Here is a 20,315-nt window from a genome sequence, read left to right on the forward strand (position 1 = left end):
CACAGGAGGAGCAAGGGGGCTGGATTAAGGAAATATAAGTGCTGGCCAGAATGGCAGGAGGCCAGGCCAGAGCTTGGTAACCATATACCACTGTGCCTCATATTTATTTGTCTGACAAATAAATTATTATTTTAATTTCTCTATTGCTGCGTTGAATATTTCATTCCAGCTAAGCGTTAACCACAAGCAGGGTGCTACAATCTCACAATTTCCACTTATCTTGCATCTCGTCCTTCCCCCACTCTCATTATCACATAAAAATTCAATCATTTGGGGAAGTGGGTTTGTTGCACAACACCTCCCAACCAACAATTATTGTGCAGCCTGAATTTGCCAGAGAATGTATCCCACCTGAAAATGATGGCTGTCTGGAAGTGCCTTGATTGAGGAGAATAAATACATTTGAATTGTGGCAAGTGCCTTTGAGTTAGGAAACACGTCTTGTGAATCTTCCTTCAAAATTAGTTTCAGTTTTAAACAAAAACTATACAAGATAATGCATCACAATTACAAAACTAACCAGTCAACAAAAACTGGATTAAAATGTTCTGCAAGAAACCTCTGGTGGAAGCTCATCCCTGGTAGCAAAAGGCAGTCCCAATGCTACTTTAAAAATAAATAAATAAATATTTGCTTTTGTAAATGTGTTGGATGTCAAATATATCCAGAACAGGAAAAAAAATCAAACAACCAAGTAAACGCATTGTGACATTTGACTTGAGAGTACCATTAGGACAGGCGTGTCATAATCCAAATGAAATTAGCTTATAATATGAAAGATAAAGAGCATATGAAAAAATTACCATTTTGAAAGGACTAGGGCAGTGATGGCCAAACTTGGCCCTCCAGCTGTTTTGGGACTACAACTCCCATCATCCCTAGCTGACAGGACCAGTGGTCAGGGATTATGGGAACTGTAGTCCCAAAACAGCTGGAGGGCCAAGTTTGGCCATCACTGGACTAGGGTGTATAGTTACACAAAGTGTCACTTGTCCAATGCTCCTCTTTTTGTTGGTACAATTCTTTAAACTCTTCTTTGGAAATTAACGTGAAGGACACCACTCAATGGCTACATGTGAGCCAGGATTACACCAGAAATGGCATGTCCTTTCTATGTGGTTTAAATAAGGGGTGAGAACCTGTGTCCTTCCAGATGTTGGTGGACTCCAACTCCCTTCATCCCTGACCATTGGCCATGCTGGCTGGGCCTGATGGGAGTTGGAGTGTGAAAACATCTGGAGGGCCACAGGTCCACACCCTGCTTGAAACAGACACAAAGGATTTAACAGGTAGCAAGTACAGCAATTGTCTTAACAAAATTCTAAATGCATTAATAAAGACGGTCAATATTTATACATTAGCAAAACAATTAGGCAGCATTTTTGACTCATTTACATGGGATTAAACTCTCACTGACCTCAGGCAGGAGTTGGTGGGACCCCAAAGTGACAGCATGATATTGGGGACAATCTTGTATGTGCCACATGACCTTCTCTGTCTCCTAGCTAGCCTGCTTCTCTCTGGTGTGGGACTCACAGCCATTGAAAAGTCAATATTAAAAACAGTTAAATTACAGTCACAATATTAGGGTGGGTCCTCACATATCTCAGGTGTCAAAGGGCAAGGGAAAGAGTTGCATCTTCAGCATGCGATGGTGCCAGATACAATTCTGTGGGGAAGGAATTTGTAACCTAGGAGGTGTCAAAGAGAATGACCTCTCTCAGGCCACCACTCCCAAACCTCTGAGGGCGGCATCATCATCATAATTTTATTTGTATGCCGCCTTTCCATAGTTAAAACAATGCTCAAGGCAGCTTACAACATGACAAGATTTACATACTTACCAATGTAACAAAAGTCATAAGCAATAAATAAAACACATCAAAAAGTGCACAACCAAATGGAAAACAATTTCCACATAAATCATAAAATCTAAAACTAAGAAGACAGCATTCATATCAATTACAATTTAAAATGGCATAGATAAAAAAATAAAAGCAATTTAAAAAACAAAAACAGAGCCCTCTCTGCCCAGATGGAAGGAGGCAGGCAAGGCCCTTCAGGCCCTCAGCAGCAGGTGAGTCCCTCAGCCAAACTATAAAGAAGACTCCTGTGCTGATCTTAACACCAGAAAGGAAAGAAACAGTATTTCATACATTTGGGGCCTGGGTTGCTTTAGAACTTCAAACACTAATACGAACACTTTGAATTGACCCTGGAAACAAACTGGCAACCAATGTAGCTGCTTTAAAACAGGAGTTACACGAGTTCTACAAAGAAGCCCAGCCAGGAACTGGCTGATGTGTTTTGGACCAGTTGAATTTTCCGAGGCATCTTCAAGTCCATTTAAGTTGATGGAATTGGTGAGGTGGGTGAGCAGTGAAGACATCTTGTCCTTTGGTCTCTTTTCTCTCCATTCTGATTGTGGACTAGATTGTAGATCATGGCCCACAATCTGACTCCCGCCCCTCTGACATCTCCCTTCCCCTTTTCTGAGGTTTCCTGCTTGAAGCAATTTCAAGTTCTCCTTCCTTGCTCTTCAGCCAGAGAGAACCACTGCTGTCTCTGGGGGTTTGGCTTCCACACCCTTGGGAACCCGGAATCGGATCATCCTCAGCCAGGGAGACATCAGCGTCAGATTGATCCCCAATTTAGGAGGTTTCACAATGGGCCGTCCAGGATTCCCTGTCCTCCATGTTCTTCTGGGCTTGGCTTGGGTGCAGCTGGGTGAGTTGGATCAAATACTTCCCATCTCTTCAGCCTCCTCTGAACTTCCTGATTCCTCCTCTGCCTACTGTGACTCTTCCTTGGCTACGATCAGCCCTTAATCAACCAAACAACTCTCAACAAATGCGACATCTCTTCATTGTCTTGGGCTACATAGTTTTTCTTGTCAGAGCTTGGGACAAATTGCCCTAAAGTACATCTCCAACCTTTGCCCAATGGTTATTGTGTCCGTCCCAGACTAACACAACAAGCTAGATTTGAATCTTCCCCTCTTCCACACACACCCCGCACAAACTCACAGGTAGTTCTATCGGACCATCACTTGTTGCCTTCTCTCGGTTTCTAGCAGCTTCCCGTGCCCATAATCTCACTAGGATATTTTCTTCCCCAAAATTTAGGGGCAACAGACACATACGTGAACAATATGACTGTGTGACTGTTTCAGCCGTTCTTTCTCTTTTTCTACCTCCCCGTGTTGCTCAATCAGCTTTGTACTCATTCTCATTTTATTTTGGGGAAGGATCCTAGCTCAACATTTTAGCATTTGCTTTGTATTCAGAATACCCCAGTTTCAATCCTCAGCATCTGAAGGCTGGGCTGGGAAGTAAGCTTGCCTGAAGCTGCGAGTCACCGTTAACAAAACTGAGCTAGATGATTCTGTATAAGGCAGTTTCCTATGTTCCCGTGTTCAGTTTAAAAACTGCCATTTTAAAACATCAGCTTAATTGCATGCCTTGTTACTATGCTCAAACAGAGGGCCCACAAGAACTCCCCAGGGTGCCAGTGGCTCAGCTTATCTTCTCCCTTAGCAGAGAGAAAAGTGGTTGTGGGAAGAGGGTGAACAGGGCAGGAGCCCAACCTGAGCAGTAACCTTAAATACATTGCATCACCAGGTCTGAGACGACATACACACTATCCCTTTAAATCACATTCAAAGCACATATTCCCCCCTCAAAGAATTCTGGGAACCGTAGTTTGTTAAGGGTTTCTGGGATTTGTAATTCTGTGAGGCGAACTGCAGTGCCCAGAATTCTTTGAGGGGAAAGGTGTGATTCCAATGCGTGTATATATTTCGTGTATGCAGCCTGAGTCTCGGTGCTGCAGATTGGAGAATATTTGGGGGCTGGCAGTGCAGGAAGCCGAGCAGCCAGCCTCTAACCCAGGGGCAGCCATCATGGCAATCTCCAGGTATTTTTGGACTCCCAACACCCATCAGCCCCAGGCAGTATGGACAATGGGTGGGAATGAAGGGAGTTGTAGTCAGATAACAGCTGGAGGGCAGTGGTGGTTATGTTCTTCTGTGAGAGTTCCTGTTTTCCCCTTCATTCGCCCAGGGTGGGAAAATTAGTCCATATGTGGCCACTGCCTCTTGCTTTCAACAGGGCTGAGGCTTTCAAACATTCGGTTCTTGCAGGAAGGTTTTGCTTAAGCATAGTTCTCCTTCAGCTGGTGTTGTAGATGCAGCTTTAACATTTCAGCAGCGCCCGGTTTGAGCCGGCGCCCTCCCCAACCTCTCACCTTCCATTGTTGGCCCTGCAACACCCTCTCGGCTCCCAGTGCAGGCAAACTGGTTGCGCTCCCCTAAATCCGCCTCTTAGGAATATGTTAGACCTGCTTGGAGACTCAAAAAAAGGGGGTCCCTAAGGATTGATTAGGAAACTGCGTCATAAGGGAATAAATTACATGTTCTCTATCCCCTTGGTAACATCTACAGTAGCAAAATACACGAGACGCTGTTTCAAACTCTAAATGGGGGCAAAGACACCATCTATCCTTGTCCTGTCTAGGATATTGGTGGGTAAAACCGGGCAATAAAACTGCTCTTCTGTACTCAGGTACTATTAGAAAATAAAGATATGACATCTGTTTGTTAGAAGCAGACCAAGTCAGGTCCCCCAAGCATGGTGTACATGAGTCATTAGCTGGTGTGTGTAACTCTTGAACATCCATTTCCGGTAATACAGAGCAAGGAGAACTGACGTGTGTGTGTGTGTGTAACCGCGCTTGCGCACTTAAAATTTTTAAATGCTTACATCAGTATGACAGTTTCTAAAGCAGCCAGACCTCCCCACACCTTCCGTTCCAATACAAAAAACTCACCATAGGACACATATCTTGTTTGTTTCTCCCCATTAACCCACTAGCCCAAAACCCCCGGAAGAAGAAAAAATGCCACAGCAACATTTATTAGTTGGTCCTGAATAATCAGTGATTAGGCAAGACCACCCACTGATCAGAGGTAGCCTTGGGAGTTACAGGTACACTCAATTACCTGGGCTAATTGTGTGATCGGTGTCTTACTATAGTTTGAGTGGAGAAGCACCTGTACTCTATCGTAACCCCACACTGGGGTGGGAGTGGGCGGATTAGGATTGCAGCTCTTTGTCTACTATCTCTCTTTCTATCCCTTTCCACCTTCTGAGAGAGGAAGGAACTCTAGAAATGATCTTTCCTTGACTTTGATAGAAGCATTCCATCAGTGCCAGCTGGGTGTTGTAGCCATCAATGCCAGAGGATGGCACAAATCCTATGTAAGATATTAGGTGCCTTCAACAGGGCTGCACTCTCTCACACACACCAGATTAAATCTGAGGCCTGATCTGGAGCTTTGGAACGGCCCTGATCTGACCCAGGGTGAATCAGGGACTGAGTGGATCTCAGAAGAAAATCTATTGAGGGCCTTGCACAGCCATGTGGTCAGGAAGGAGGGAGACAAAGCTATGCCTCTTCTTCTTCACCCCCCTTCCACCCACATGCAGCAGGGAGCTATGGAAGGAGGAGATAAACACAGGCTTCCTGCGCCTCTCTTTCTCCTTGCTCTCACTGCTGCCAGAATGTCCTCACATTTACAAAGCCCCAGATTGCTCAGGGTTGACCCTATCCAACTCAGGGCAATCTGGGGTTGCATCAACCCAATCCAGCCAAATCTAAGGTCAACCCAAATACAATTAGCGTACCACTCTACCCCATACCAGAGGTGTACAGTTTTTTACATGTAATGTTCAGTGAATGCAGAGCCTGTACACTTGTGCACAGAAGATTGGAGTGGTACAAGTCAACAAGTGTAAATGATTTCACCCAAACGCTTGTATATGTGTCGGACCAGCTTGTAGTTGTATTCAGTGTAATGTGTGAAGAAGCCTCTTGCCTTGCTGGATCAATCTAAGGCGGGTGAGCTATGGGTCCAGTGAGTAAGCCCCACTGAATGCAGTGAAGCAGACTTTAAAGTAAACATAGGTTGGATTGTGCTGCATCATTCCATGATACCCAGTATTCTGTCTCCAGCAGTGACCAGCCAGATGTCTCTGGAATGATCTGAAGCAGATCTGTGTTTCTCTGCAGCACCTGATAGTTGACAGCCTTAGATAGAATCACAGAATTCTAGAGCTGGAAGGCACCCCGAGGGTCATCTAGTCCAAACCTCTGCAATGCAGGAATCTCATATATGACAGGTGGCCATCCAACCTCTGCTTAAAAACCTCCAAGGGAGGGGAGTCCACCACTTCTCTTGCGAGTGTGTTCCACTGTCAAACAACTCTTCCTGTCAGATAGTTCTTCCTGAAGATAATGATTTTGTTTTTAAGTGTCACCGCTGTCATGAGCCCAGGCTGATCTTGTGGCGTTATCTCTCTTCTGAAGGGCCCATCTCCTGAAAGTGACAAGCCATTCAGAGCCAAAGCAAACATGCCTTGTGAGATCTGTGAGCAGATCCCCCAAACTGGTTTCCCCTCCAACCACTTTAAAACCACTTTCTGGCAGTGTGCACGATCAGTGCATTTGTGGTGAAGGAGAGCTTGTTTAACACACCTCTCCCCACCACTTCTCATGTCTAAATTTCATTATCACCCAAGCTGCTATTAGATCTACTGGGGAACCAAAGAAAAAAGAAAAAGACAAGTTCTTATACTATGCCTGTCTTTCTTCTGCTGCTGTAACAATATTTTCAGTTTCCTTGGAGAAGGTATGTCCCTCAGCTAATAGGACACCTGCTTTGCTTTCACAAGGTCCCAAGTTCAATCACTGGCATCACTAGGTGGGGCTAGGAAATACCTCCATCTGAAACCTTGGTGTTCCATTGCCCATCTGTGTAACAGAAAATTCTAAGCTGGATAAGCCAACGATCTGACTCACTATAAAGCAGCTTTCTCTGTGTGGCAGAGGGGCAACTTAGATCAGGAGAATGGCATGGAGAAAAGGCTTAAAATCCACTCTCCCAGCTCCAGTGCCTCAGTCCAATAAGTGTCCCCTGAAGAAGGCTTCCTTTTGTCTGTCCTCAATGCACCATCAGTCAGTTCAACTACAGAGCTACATGTTCTCTGTATGCTCTCGCCATTCTCATCTGTTGCTCAGTCAGATTTAATAATCTTACTGGGGGAGCAGGGGAGCTTTAGACCAAGTGGTGAACCTGTAGCCCTCCAGATGTTGGACTACGTCTCCCATCAGCCTCCACCAGCATGACTAAAGGCCGGGGGTGATGAGAGCTGGAGTCCAATAACTTCTGGAGGTCTACGGGTTCCCCATCCCATCGCCTAGAATTGCAGCCTTACTCCCTAGACACCCCAAGCATTGCATAAATAAATACATAAAACATTGGTGCCTCACTCTGCAAGGGTTCCCTAGGCAATATGTAAGAAAAGTGATGAGAGGGACCTAAACTTTCTTTGAGATGCATAAAAACATGCATAATCCATGTGGATTAGTGCTGCATCCATGCTGGGCATCCCCTCACCAATGCCCCATGCTGCTCACTACGCCACTCTCCTCCCTGCTCCCCCTCTGTTTACGAGTTACCAGACAGTGGGAGAAGAGACTCTGATGATGTTACAGATAGGTAGCCGTGTTGGTCTGCCATAGTCAAAACAAAATAAAAAAATTCCTTCCAGTAGCACCTTAAAGACCAACTAAGTTAGTTCTTGGTATGAGCTTTCGTGTGCATGCATATCTGAAGAAGTGTGCATGCACACAAAAGCTCATACCAAGAACTAACTCTGATGATGTTGTTATTGCTGCTGCTGCTGTTAAATGGTCAGCATGCCAGTCAGCATGCCACAATGTGCCCTCCATGGTTGTTTTTGCCTGGATGGAATGTGTCTTTCAACTTTGACAATGCCCCTGGCAAATCTAGATGAAGGATAGAGAGACATGTGTTCATCCATGTAGAAATTAGCATACTGTACTAAAGTATAATTAATGTTGGTTGCTCCACCCATTTTTGCCCTCTGGCCCTGCCCACTCAGGGCATGCGGCTCCTGGAAGGTTGCCGAGAAGGAAATGTGGCCCTCAGGTTGAGAAAGTTTCCCCTCCCCTATGATATGTGAACTCTCATGCACAGATGATCCCACCTATAGGACACACAACGATACTTGTGATTCAGGGACGCTGACTGCTGTGGGGCTCAAAATCAGGAACCTGATCTAATCTATAGGTCAGTGATCTTAGGGCAGGATGTCTAAGGTCCCACTCTACAGAATGAGTTGGAAGGGGGAAAGCAGCAGGGCTGTTTTATCACATTTCCAAGTAAGTAAGGTAATGTGCTTGACTGTTAAGTTAAAAGTCTACAACTGCCTAGTTGCCACACTGGTCCTATGAATTAAGTAAGGGGTGGGGAATCTGGGGACCTTGAGATGTTTCTGGACTGCAGCTCCCATCACCCCTGATAGTCGACCGTGTTGACTGGAGGTGATGGGAATGGGAGTCCAGCAATATCCAGGTTCCCCACCCCTGGATTAGGAATTGACTTGCTTTACTGTTGGGGCTGCTGTTCAGAGGAGAGATGTACAGGCAGTTTCAACATGGGCATGTACCAAGTGAATCCATCAGGTTTTAAGTCTGCAGCCTATCCAAAGAATCTTGAAAGGCTAAAGAGGAGATCCGCCTGAGACCTTGGAAAGTGCTACCAGCGAGAATAGATAAGGCGGGACTAGTAAGGATGAAACATAACTTCAGATAGTTATCCTGTTTATAGACAGACTTGAAGAGATGGAAGGGACATGTTCATCCACAGATACATTAAGGCACATGGTTATTCCAGCAGATGTGGCTGGACCCAATCACACACATATTGACACACACACACACACACACACAGACACGTACATGCCCCCCCAATGCTGATCTACAGGCACATTAATATGCATTCACACATGCACATGCACACTCATACTTGCACAAACTCATGGGGAGAAAGACGCACAGGACTCTTAGTAAGGTAACTGAGATTGTGGCTTTTCCTGTTATTTGTACATTTATGATCCATAGGGATCCAAAGAAAGAAAGAAGAAAACTGGAACAGCTTAGAAGACTGATCTCTTTATACTCGGCTGAATCGGGAGCCAATTCAAAGTTCCCTGTCTCATCTCTAGATAGTTTGGTGATTACTTTTGGAGACCTTTTTCTTTTTTTAACTCAAGGAAGTTGCTGAAGCTGCAGTTAGATGTGGAAGGCTTCTGAACCCTTTCCCCTTATGCAATTATCCCCAACCCCCGTTTTTCCTGCCCCTGCGAAAAGTTCTCCAAAGAAGACGAAAACACCTTGGAGGGGCAATTTTTGGCAGAAAAATTATGTGAGGTGAGAGAATTAAGGAACCCCTGCTGGTTCTCTACTTTAAATGGCAACATCAGCAGCTGCATTGGGTAAAAAAAATAAGAGCACATCCCAAAAAAGAATTGTGGAACTATGCATAACATGCAGTTTTCACCCTCAGTTTCCACCAGATGGATTCAACAGCACCAGCTGACTGCAGGAGGCTTAGAGATGGGTGTTGACTTCCCTACCATGAGGTGGATTTTTTATTCTGGACCCTTTTTCATCGCCAGCCAGTCCAGCATCTGATTATCTGATTGTTCTTTGATATGCTTTCGAGCCCTTACCAATCAACAGGAAAAGATTAATTTCAGAGAAGCCTCACCATTGCGGTCTAGTTCACATCTCTGCTTCCGTTTGATTCCAGCTTCCTAGATTAGTCACCTGGAGGTGGAGTGTTGCATTGCCTGTCAGTAATTCTGTGGGTGCAGCTCTGAGTACAGAAACTGATCATGAGCAAAGCAGTCATTATTCTGACGTTGCATGGCCCAGGACCCCCCTCAGTTGCGGGGGCAAGGCGGCACATGTGAGGTGTATCCAATGCTTCCCCTCCCTTGGTCAAAAATGTAGTGCCAGTACTCACATCACAGGCAAAAGAACAACATTTTCTGCTGCCCAGGGCAGGTGAACACCATCACAAAAAATACTGAATGTATATATATTGGTTTTTATTAGCCCCTGTAATCTAAACCATTTTTCAATAATAGTATAATTTTGCCTAATTCCAGCTTTCCCCCCCCCCTCTCTCTTTCTTTCTTATTTTTATTTATTTATTTGCAACTCATGCTTGTAATTTTTGAAGAAGAAAGCTTCCAAACAGTTTAACTGATGCATCTCTAATAAAAATTTTGTGGGGTCACCTAACAATTCTCAGCAGCCTTAACAAACTAGATTTCCCAGGATTCTTTGGGGGAAGCCATGACTGTTTATGAAGTGGCATGATACTGGCTTTAAATATACAGTGCAGATGGGACTGCAGATGGGATGATGGTGGGGATGCCCTGGGGAAACATGTCAAACCTCTCTTTTCTCAAACCTCTCTCTTTTCTTCCTTTTCTTTTCGTAGGAGCTGTCCAAGCCCAGAGAGGTAAGAACCTTTTCGCACCCTCTTTTGTATTATTTACTGTTGCTAATGTTTTAAATAAATGATGCAAGCAGAATATGGGAGCCTGTGACAAAGAAACTTTTATTTAGGCTCTTCAGTTCCTAACAGTGATATATCAAGGGGGCACCTGTTCTTTGAGGTTTCAATTCCTTGACTGTGGTTCCTCCAGATTCTTGCACCACTCACAGCCCCTTGTGGAACACTTCAGTTTCTACTTTCAGTCTCTCACTATCGAGACACCCAGCCTTGTCAGGTGGTTGTGTTCCACAGGTGCTGACAGTTGCCCAATGGTGGGGACAGGGAAGCTGCAACCCTCCAGAGTTTTAATGTTTTTTCTCATAATATTAAATCCTGCCTTTCACAATGTCCCCAGTCGAGAAGTTTGTGGGGGTTTTTTAAACCCTAGTGGCTGCTGTTCTGTGTATCTCATGATTCCACTGCTGTTTCTCCCCAGACTGTGGCAGCTGCTACCAGCTCAACCCAGGCACCATTGCCGGTGTGGTGCTGGGAGATCTGCTGCTGACTTTGCTCATTGCATTGGCTGTATACTATGTGGCTGCCTGCATCCATCAACGCCAATCAGCTGGTAAGGAGAGAAAAGCCATTCTTATTGCAGATATTAATATTGTGCAGTTTGAAGCAAATGGATGCATAAAAAATGACTCATTTTCAAATAAAAATTATCCAGACCCATAAGTATTATTCAAAGCTTTACTAACCAGAACTTATTCAAAACAGGTTAAAAAAAAATCAATAATGCATCCAGATAGTTTCCTAAGACATATACTTGTCCAAGCATAGGCTCAGCATCTTCTTAGAAATATAATAACTCTAAACAAACCTAGAATCAAAGGTATCTCTCTCCTTACAGTCTCTGTTAGCCTGGAGCTGTATTATCTTCCAGAGAGACTCATTTTCACATCTTTTTCCCACTGTGCCTGGGAACAGAAGACCAAAGGCAACTCCCTTCAAAATGGCAATTTGCAACCAAATACCTTACTCACATGATCTAAGGTTAAACACTCATGTGAAAGAGCAGAGAATATCAACAGTTAGCCCATCTAGAAGTACAAAACTTTGTTTTAGCATACTCAGATAGAATTTCCTGTTGTTAAAACCCTTAGCAATACATATACAGGCATTTTACATTTCCATGTCAATTAAAGAATAGCACTTAACAATTATTGTTCCCTGAGCTTGGTTGATCGTTCCCCTTCTGAAAAAACGGCAGAGGTTAACACTACATGCATAGATGTAAACAAGGCAAGAAGCCTATAAACCTGCTATATGGGTGTCCACTGAATGCTCACGGGGAGTGGGGGATTGTTCCTGCTGACCCTGCCCGTCTACTCTGCAGTTTAGCATAACTTGGGTGTAGAACCTATATATGGAAAATCTGTACAGCTTATGCCAAAAGCAGAGTCCCAGCCACCTAGCCATACAAGTTCAGTGTATCTTGATTGGATATGGGTACAAGACTGTAAACTAGAGCTGAGCAGAAATACTGGGGGGCGAGGGTTGAGAAAATCTCTGAGATTCTTCTTTTTCTCACCCTACCCCCTAAGAAAAAGGAGGCCACTTTGCAGAATTTTCTCCAAACATTCAAAGGTTTTTTTGGTGGTAGTCACCATTCTCATGTCCCCACAATGCCACAATGGAGTGACATTAGGTCTTGGGCATTGGGAAGGATGTGTTGGGGAGGATGCAAAGCTGGCTGCCAGCATAATTACTACTGCTGATGTCATGGAAGGAAGGAAGGAAGGAAGGAAGGAAGGAAGGAAGGAAGGAAGGAAGGAAGGAATTGTGCAAATGTCGCTGCTAATCATGAACCCACTCCCAAGAAACTGTTGAATGATTTCTCCTCCTTACCTGAAAAAAAGATTGTGGAGTGAAATGGTCTCCCCAACTTCTCCTTTGCGCTAATTTGCGTGCATCTCTGCTAGAAACACAGAAATAAACAGATGCAAAGAAACTATTTTCTCTCTACAAGAGGAAAGAGTATCTTTCCCCCACCGATGTGGGAAAGCAGCTTGGGCAGACGATTATCTTTTTCTAAGCAGGCAAATGGCAGGCTAAGAAAGGACTAATCAATCCCTCCCAACTGTGCCACTGTTTGCAGCTCCTGAGCTTATTTCCCATAACTCCCTTTAATAGGAAATGGACGTGGTGAGTGGCAGAACTTGGTGTTGTAGCACCCTGCTTGTGGTTAACGCTTAGCTGGAATGAAATATTCAACGCAGCAATAGAGAAATTAAAATAATAATTTATTTGTCAGACAAATAAATATGAGGCACAGTGGTATATGGTTACCAAGCTCTGGCCTGGCCTCTTGCCATTCTGGCCAGCACTTATATTTCCTTAATCCAGCCCCCTTGCTCCTCCTGTGGCTGCCTCTGTCCAATCAGCCTGGTTGAAATTCCTATTGGCTGTTTGCTAGAACCAATCACAAAAGATACACCCATTTCCTTCTGTCCTTTTATGGGAAACAAAAAGCTATATATTCTTCTATCTATAAATGACAAATAAGTAGTAATATATCTTACATGTGTCTCAACAAGGAACCTTAATTACCAGCTCACCTCTTGCCCTCCTTGCCCTATTGCCCTCCAAAACAAATGGTTTAATCTCAAATTTTTATCTTAAACAGATGTCAAGGATCATCATTGAAAGATCTCCTTCCTTTGGAGGTCTCTAAACAAAAGCTTGACAAATGCTCTAATGATGTTTCCTGCTTAGCAAGGGGGGCTGGGCTGGTGGCTGATGGCCCCTGTGATCTCTTCCAACCACATGAAATAAGAATCTAGCATAAGGATTTAACATTTCTTAGCTTCTAATTCCTTTGCATAATTACATTTAAGCCAATATATATTTAATACATAACATAGATAACCTTTTAAAAGGAAAAGAAATCTTAAAAGGATCTCAGTTTAAGAAAGAAACAACTTTAGAAAAAGACTTCCCAAAATACTCTCTGCCTTTCTGCCAGCCAGTTGCCTTTTTCACTGCTCTTGACCTTTGAACCTTAGGAAAATATGGCTCAAGTTTAATGGGAGGCACATGGTTTTATTTTACTATTTACCCACTCTTAATTATGTTTATCTCTTTTTTTATCTTCTGTAATATGTAGGGTCAGTGTAACCTTGGCTGTCAGCCTGTAATTCTCTTTTTACGACTTTGAGAATTGTTTTCTGCTATAAATCAGGGGGCCCCCTTGTCTAGGAGAATAAACATCTTGCCAAGGTTCTTAGGCAGCTGCTCTTCTGCCTGGCATGAACATTTGAAAATCTTTAAGCTTTTTAAGATACAGGCCCTGATCAAAATATATAAGCTTTGATAAAAATGCAGGCTTATGATTAGATGCCTCATTGTCTCGTATTTCAGTGGTGTTCCATGTAATGCCAAAATCCAATGGCCTTCCCTACCTCTTGTCTTCCATTGGAGTAATAGTGGCAGAGCAGCTCCGGCACCCCAGAAACTCTGTGCTTGAAGTGACTGCTAGAGTCGTGCTCCCCAAGAGCACCTCTGTGGCTGGAGTCAAAACAGGACCACAGTGAGTTTGTGAGAACCAGAGGTTTGCAGACACAAGCAAGTAAACAAGCAGACAATAAATTGCAATGGAGGAGGAAACAGACTAATGCAGACTGAGCACGCTCAGTAGCCACAGGATGTTGCATGTTAATTGGAAAGGGGGAAAATGGAAAAGGGAGGATGGAATGGAGTGTCCTGGAGAAGGGCTTAGCTGGCTGTGACATGTAAGAGTGTACAGCAATCTTTTGCTGCAGGTCCCACTCGGTTTCTTTTTTTAAGGCCAAGGAGAAAAGACTTGCAGAACTCTGCCTAGCTTCTAATTTGGCCTTCATAGCTTGTAGCCGGAGGTTTTAACTGAACCCTTTTAACCACAAACTTTAACCAGCATTACACCCTTCCTCCCTTGAGCAGGGAGGACAAAGTAACCTCAGCTCCTACCTGCTCAGCCTTTTTTGCCTCTCTATTTACCTTTGAGGAACAAGACTCTGGCAGGGGAGGGTTAGAAACTTCAGAGCCATTCTAGTTATTCTTGGCCAGCCATTTGTAGGACCCTGATGCAAGTTTTAGCCAGGATATTGTCATGCTAGCTCAGAGGCACCGGCTTGTGAGGGTGATGCAGGGGCACTATTGCATGTGTGACATCACACATGTGCAACATCCCAATGTTGCGCACCTAACGTCAGGACGTCGGGAGGAGCAGGACACTGTGGTCACACGGCTCCTTCTCTGCCTCCTCCTAGCGCTGCCACCAGCGAGAGGCTGCCTCACCCCTTCTTCCCTTCATGGAAGGCGGAGGAGAAGAAGGAAGCAGCCGCTGGGGTTATGCTTCATCTCTCACCACAGTCTCAACGAAAATCCCCCCACTGGGTGAACTAGGGGTTTTCATTATGTGCCTAGCATTCATGAGAGGGAAGAGGTTATTTACCTCAGGAGCATGGCGGGGAGGACCTTCCTCCTTGCATATCTGATGAAAGTTGAGGTGATCCCCCATAGCAACTTTTTTTAAAAAATGGCCCTTCCAGTGAATCTTTCAATACTGTATCTCCTTTCGCCTTAAGGGGTGTGCTGGGCAAATATCTGAGAGGAATGGCTCACACTAAGGGCTCGTTCACACTTCTGCTTGTCCCACGGCTAGAAAGCCCAGCTCCTTTCCCAGAGAAAACCTACTCTTTAGCTTTAAATCAGAACAAACAGCATTATGCAGAATACCCAATTGGAGTTTGCTCTGATTGAGCGCTAAAGAGCGGTTTTCCCATGAGAAAACCAACTCCCATCGTTTATGCTTGAAAAATAGCATCTTTGTCAGCCTGTCAGCCTCCAGCTATTTCACCCAAAACATACAGAGGGTGACGGGCTAGCAGCACCTGATCTACACAGATGGAATAAGAAACAGAACTGTTTCTCTCCCACATGAAAACACTTATTTTTCTTCTTCTTAGGAGACCTAAAGAACCCTCCACATGAATCCCCATATGAGGTGAGTGTGACCATGTGATTCCTTACTTCGACCCTGAGGCCTACTAAGCAGGCCTGTTGTGATGAGCCAAGCGGTTGCCATGACGATGAGCTCTGAATCATTGCCACAGTGGGAAGGCAAACCAAGGCATTATACCCTGATAGGTTGAATGCTGGTGTGTGTGTTAATCTGTTTTTAGTTTATTGCTGTTTTTAATTTTTTTCCCATTTTCAATAGCTTTTTAAAAAAACATTTTTATTGATAATTTTACTATTTTTTGTAAACCATTTTGAGGTTTTTGTTTTGTTTTGTTTTTTATCGTCCAGCAGTATATAGACTTTATGAAATTTATTTAATTAATAAATGATAGTGCCAGGGCAGAAAATCAAAATGGAGCATGCATATGCACATAGTGGTCAGGGTTGCCTCCAATTCGTTGCCCAAAAAATGAGGAAATGCATGTTCAGAAGGGAAGTCACAGTCAGGTATAAAATTTCCATGTACTAATTTATATGTATGTATGTATCCCATAGGATGTGCAGACGGTGGCCAAGTCTCCTGCCCACTGTAAAGTCAAGTCCCCTTACTCTCCATTCTTAGTAGCAAAGTATCAAAAAGAAGATTCATTCAGACAGAGGGCTGAAGCCCCTTCCACCCCCTATAATAGACGCCCCTGTCCCGGCTGTTGCACTTCTGACAAAGGAGAAGAAATGACTATTCAGCCAGCCAAATAATGAAGATATGCCTTGACACTCTGCTTCTTTTTTACCTTACAGGAGCTCCAAGTCCGTGGAGTGGATATTTACAGTGACCTCAAAAATCCCGGCCCTGGAACCTACAAATAGGCTTCCTTCTCTGTGCTGCTCTTTTGAGCTTCTACGTACAGTGGTACCTCGGGTTACATACTCTTCAGGTTACATACGCTTCAGGTTAAAGACTCCGCTAACCCAGAAATAGTGCTTTAGGTTAAGAACTTTGCTTCAGGATGAGAACAGAAATCGTGCTCTGGCGGCGCGGCAGCAACAGGAGGCCCCATTGGCTAAAGTGGTGCTTCAGGTTAAGAACAGTTTCAGGTTAAGTACAGGCCTCCGGAACGAATTAAGTACTTAACCTGAGGTACCACTGTACAAGATTGCTGTTCAGTTTCTCCTCTTCAGCAGCCCTACTCAGAAGTTGTACTTTAAGGGAAAGCTTTCTAACTGTGAACTTTCATTTGCTTCTTCTCAATATAGAACTTCCTCCACAGAGATCGTCTGCTCTATTTTTGTGGAGCGTGTTCTGTCCCGTCCCCCACCCACCCGCCCACATGCATCAATTGCAACATGGTCGGAACTGCCACGAGTTGAGACACAATGCAGAGCTCTTGGTGGTGGGGGGTTGGGACATGTGAGCCCACCTTCTTCAACCAGGACCCCCTTCTTCAAGCATAGAAACTCTGGTTGGTAGCCAAATGCCACAGCAAACCAGGTAATGTTGTGTCATGCATAAGACTAGAGGAGAAATCCATTTCAGCTGACATTTAAAGGCCAACTTACCTAATTTAAGAAACAATGCATGAATGGAAGCAAAGCCCTCCTTTGAAATTTGCACTTCCCCAAATTTGGCAATGCAGTTCTCCAGCCAAAAATCCATATATATGAGGAAGCCGTCCATTTGTTGTTGTTTAGTCGTTTAGTCGTGTCCGACTCTTCGTGACCCCATGGACCAGAGAACGCCAGGCACTCCTGTCCTCCACTGCCCCCCGCAGCTTGGTCAGACTCATGCTGGTAACCTCGAAAACACTATCCAACCATCTCGTCCTCTGTCGCCCCCTTCTCCTTGTGCCCTCCATCTTTCCCAACATCAGGGTCTTCTCCAGGCATATATTTGTGAAAATGACGCACAAGCATGCATGATATTAGCTTTGCAAAAGTGGGCATCTTAGGCAAAATTGCATACCAAAAAAATCTATTCAGAGAAATGTGCACTATGATGCTGATGTATTTTCATAAGGACTTATAAAAAATAATTTGCAAACCACCTAGCAGCTGATGTTTGAGGTAGCACTGCAGCAGCTGCTGCTTTCCTCTGCATTCTTCAGCCAGCCCCAGAGCGTCATGGAGAAAGAGCTGGAGAGCAGGGGGAAATGGACATTCGGAAGCATTTTGGAGGGCACTCCCCAATTTACATGATTTTGCTTATGAGTGTGGGGGCCCACTAGGTAACCCCAGTGCAAATGGGGGGTGCCTGTATCAAATACGCCAAATATATATTGTAATAAATGCAGTGTAATTATTCCAATAAATAATTAAACAAATCAAACATGCTTTTGTGTTGTTGTTCTACAAATATGTCACAATTCATATCTTCTCAATAACCATAAGACAGGGATAGGGAACCTGTAGCTCTCTTAGGCTGCTGATGGACTCCAGCTCCCATCAGCCTTGGCAGCATGGCCAATGGTCAGGAATGATGAGAGTTGTAGTACCATAAATAAATAGTCTAACAGCATGTTCCCCAGTCCTAAGACCCCCATTGTACATCTGGCTTCACCACAAGATATTTTTATTTTGTTCCTGGCTCTCACTGATGGACCTGGGGAGTTGGAGCACACACAAAAAAGAGTCTATCTCATAAACCTGAATCCCGACCACCCCTGCTGTAAACTGATACTTTTGTCCGATTTACAGTGAAAGAAGCAAGAGACTTCTTAAGTACAGTGGTGGAGCACTCCAGGACTGAAATATATAACCCAGGTTGGGCAGGAGGGTTTGGGGGTTTTTTTGTTTTTTTTTACTAAAGACAGCCACCCCTATTTGATCACTTTATTTCTTTGTCAGTCCTGCTCTAGATTTTCCTGTTAGTAATCCCCATCCACCAGGGCCACTGAGAAATTATTTCCAGGCACTCACAGGACATGACACATTGCTTCTGTTCTTTTGTGCTTGATGTCCCTAAGAAGAGGGGTGGGGAAAATGGGGCCCAGGGGACAAATGTAGCCCTCTGGACCTCTCCAACTGTCTTTCATGATACTGTGATTCTCTAAAGAGAATGGATACAGAATTCTAAGCATCCTCACCAGTGCGTGCTGCCAAACTCCTATGTGGGGATGCTTTGATGGTAAAGCTGCTATGAAACCGATTAAATGTTTTAGTCTAGATCAGGGGTTGTCAACCTGGTCCCTACCACCCACTAGTGGGCATTTCAGGATTCTAGGTGGGCGGTAGGGGGTTCTACAGCACAAGCTGAATCCTCCTTCCATCTAGCACTGGTGGGCGATAAGGAAATTTTACCATCAAGGAAGATGGGTGGTAGGTATAAAAAGGTTGACTACCCCTGGTCTAGATCTGCTAAGTTATGATCATTCAGATTCCAAACACTTCAGACGTGGGGGGGAAAGCGCAGAAAAGCAATCAAAGCCCTGATCTACAACATTGTTGCCGTCAGAGTTGTTGGATGAAAAGGGGTGGCAGGGCAAGGCTGAGAAATCAGAATATAAGATGCAAAATCATCCAGTCTGTTAGATCTAGTGTGGGCTAACTATCCTGTTTTTGAGACAGGCTGCAAAGTAAGAGTTGGGTAACCATTCACTGCATGCTGTGTTTGCTTCTAATCTGATCTTTCTCAGCGGGAGGAGCAAGTGGTGTGAGACCACAGACAACTTCCTGCTGCCTTGTTGCTGTGGAGGGGGTGGAAAAAGTGGTTTTTCATTCCTTCCTACAGAGAGGATCCTGCTCTTCAGTTTGGAGGAATCAGCAGTTGGGCCAAGTCTGAACCTACAGAATTATGTTGGGTGGGAGGGATGGTGGGCAGTGGCACAAAGTGAGTGGCTGCTGCTGCTTGGGCAGGGCACTTTTAACACAGGAAGCTGCCTTGTACTGAGTCAGACTATCAGTCATCTAGATTAGTATTGACAATAGTGATTGACAGCGGCTCTCCAGGGTTCCGTGATAAGGTTTTCATGCCAAGCCATATCTGGAGATGTTGGGGATTGGAACCTGGGACTTGCTGTGGGCAAATTAGTTGCTCTACCACTGAGCTATGGCCCTTTTAAGAACAGCATCCTTGCCACCCACTCCACCTGCTCCTAGCTCCACAAACAAATGATTCTTAGCTTAAGGCTGCCCCAATCTGAAGGACATATTTTGAACTTGTAACATAGCATGCCTTCCCTATCAACGCACCCACACATACCCCAGATAGGTTAACGGCATCTCCTTTTCTCCAACGCCAGCAGTGACCCAAACATTTCATTTCATTTGGACCTGTTTGTTTGTTTTAATCATTTGTCCCCCAAATTTAGCAAGCCCTGCCCACTATATACATAAGAGCAAAAATAAAATGAAACCTAAAGCAATCTATGGTGAAAAGCAAATTAAATAAACACACACACACACACACACACACACACACACACACACTTCAGCACAGAAATAAAAGAAACCAGAATAAAGCTAAAGCCCTTCTGGAACACAAGCATCTTCAGATCTCTCTTAAAAATAGGGAGAAATGGGGCATTTTAGATTTCCTGGGGGGACAGCAAATCCTTGCAAATGTCAGGCCAGGGACAAAGGCCCCTGATGCCCATCTCAGGCAGGTTCATTCTGTTAGCTGGGCTGTAGGGTAAAGTAACCCAGTCCCAGGTCAGATCTGGGGAACTTGTGGCCCTCTAGATGATATTGGTCTCCAACTCACATCAGCCGCAACCAGCATGGGCAATAATCAGGGTTGATGGAAGTGGTCATTCAGCAACATCTGGAGGGCCAAAGCTTCCCCTAGGCCATATATGCCTGTGATGGGATAATGAGCTGCTTGTGCGTAAAAGCTGAATCCCTCAGAGCTTTGCAAAGGTTTCAAAGCTCTGCCTTTACGGGAGCCCTCAAGGCATGACTCCCTCAATCGCTGGCAGAATCTGTCAGTGGGCGTTTCCGGAATTTG

The 20,315-nt window shown here is 44.5% G+C and overlaps 1 protein-coding gene across 1 annotated transcript; it reads left to right on the top strand.

Annotated features, from left to right (window-relative positions):
* The first annotated feature begins 2,500 nt into the window (after positions 1 to 2,500).
* TYROBP (transmembrane immune signaling adaptor TYROBP) lies at positions 2,501 to 17,699 on the top strand. Its single transcript, XM_079987692.1, has 6 exons — positions 2,501 to 2,727; positions 10,376 to 10,396; positions 10,869 to 11,000; positions 15,382 to 15,419; positions 16,175 to 17,045; positions 17,245 to 17,699. The coding sequence occupies exons 1-5, from the start codon at positions 2,667 to 2,669 to the stop codon at positions 16,241 to 16,243; spliced, it is 321 nt and encodes a 106-aa protein (XP_079843818.1). The 5' UTR covers positions 2,501 to 2,666; the 3' UTR covers positions 16,244 to 17,045; positions 17,245 to 17,699.
* The last annotated feature ends 2,616 nt before the right edge of the window (positions 17,700 to 20,315 follow it).

Source organism: Podarcis cretensis, assembly GCF_951804945.1.
Source record: "Podarcis cretensis genome assembly, chromosome: 8".
Classification (NCBI taxonomy): Eukaryota; Metazoa; Chordata; class Lepidosauria; order Squamata; family Lacertidae; genus Podarcis; species Podarcis cretensis.

What these genes read in the sequence shown, in the direction of transcription:
- TYROBP (XM_079987692.1), top strand. Translation starts at nt 2,667, where the DNA reads ATGGGCCGTCCAGGATTCCCTGTCCTCCATGTTCTTCTGGGCTTGGCT. An exon ending in CTTGGCTTGGGTGCAGCTGG is followed by an intron (nt 2,728 to 10,375) that starts GTGAGTTGGATC and finishes TTCTTTTCGTAG; the next exon opens with GAGCTGTCCAAGCCCAGAGA. An exon ending in CCATCAACGCCAATCAGCTG is followed by an intron (nt 11,001 to 15,381) that starts GTAAGGAGAGAA and finishes TCTTCTTCTTAG; the next exon opens with GAGACCTAAAGAACCCTCCA.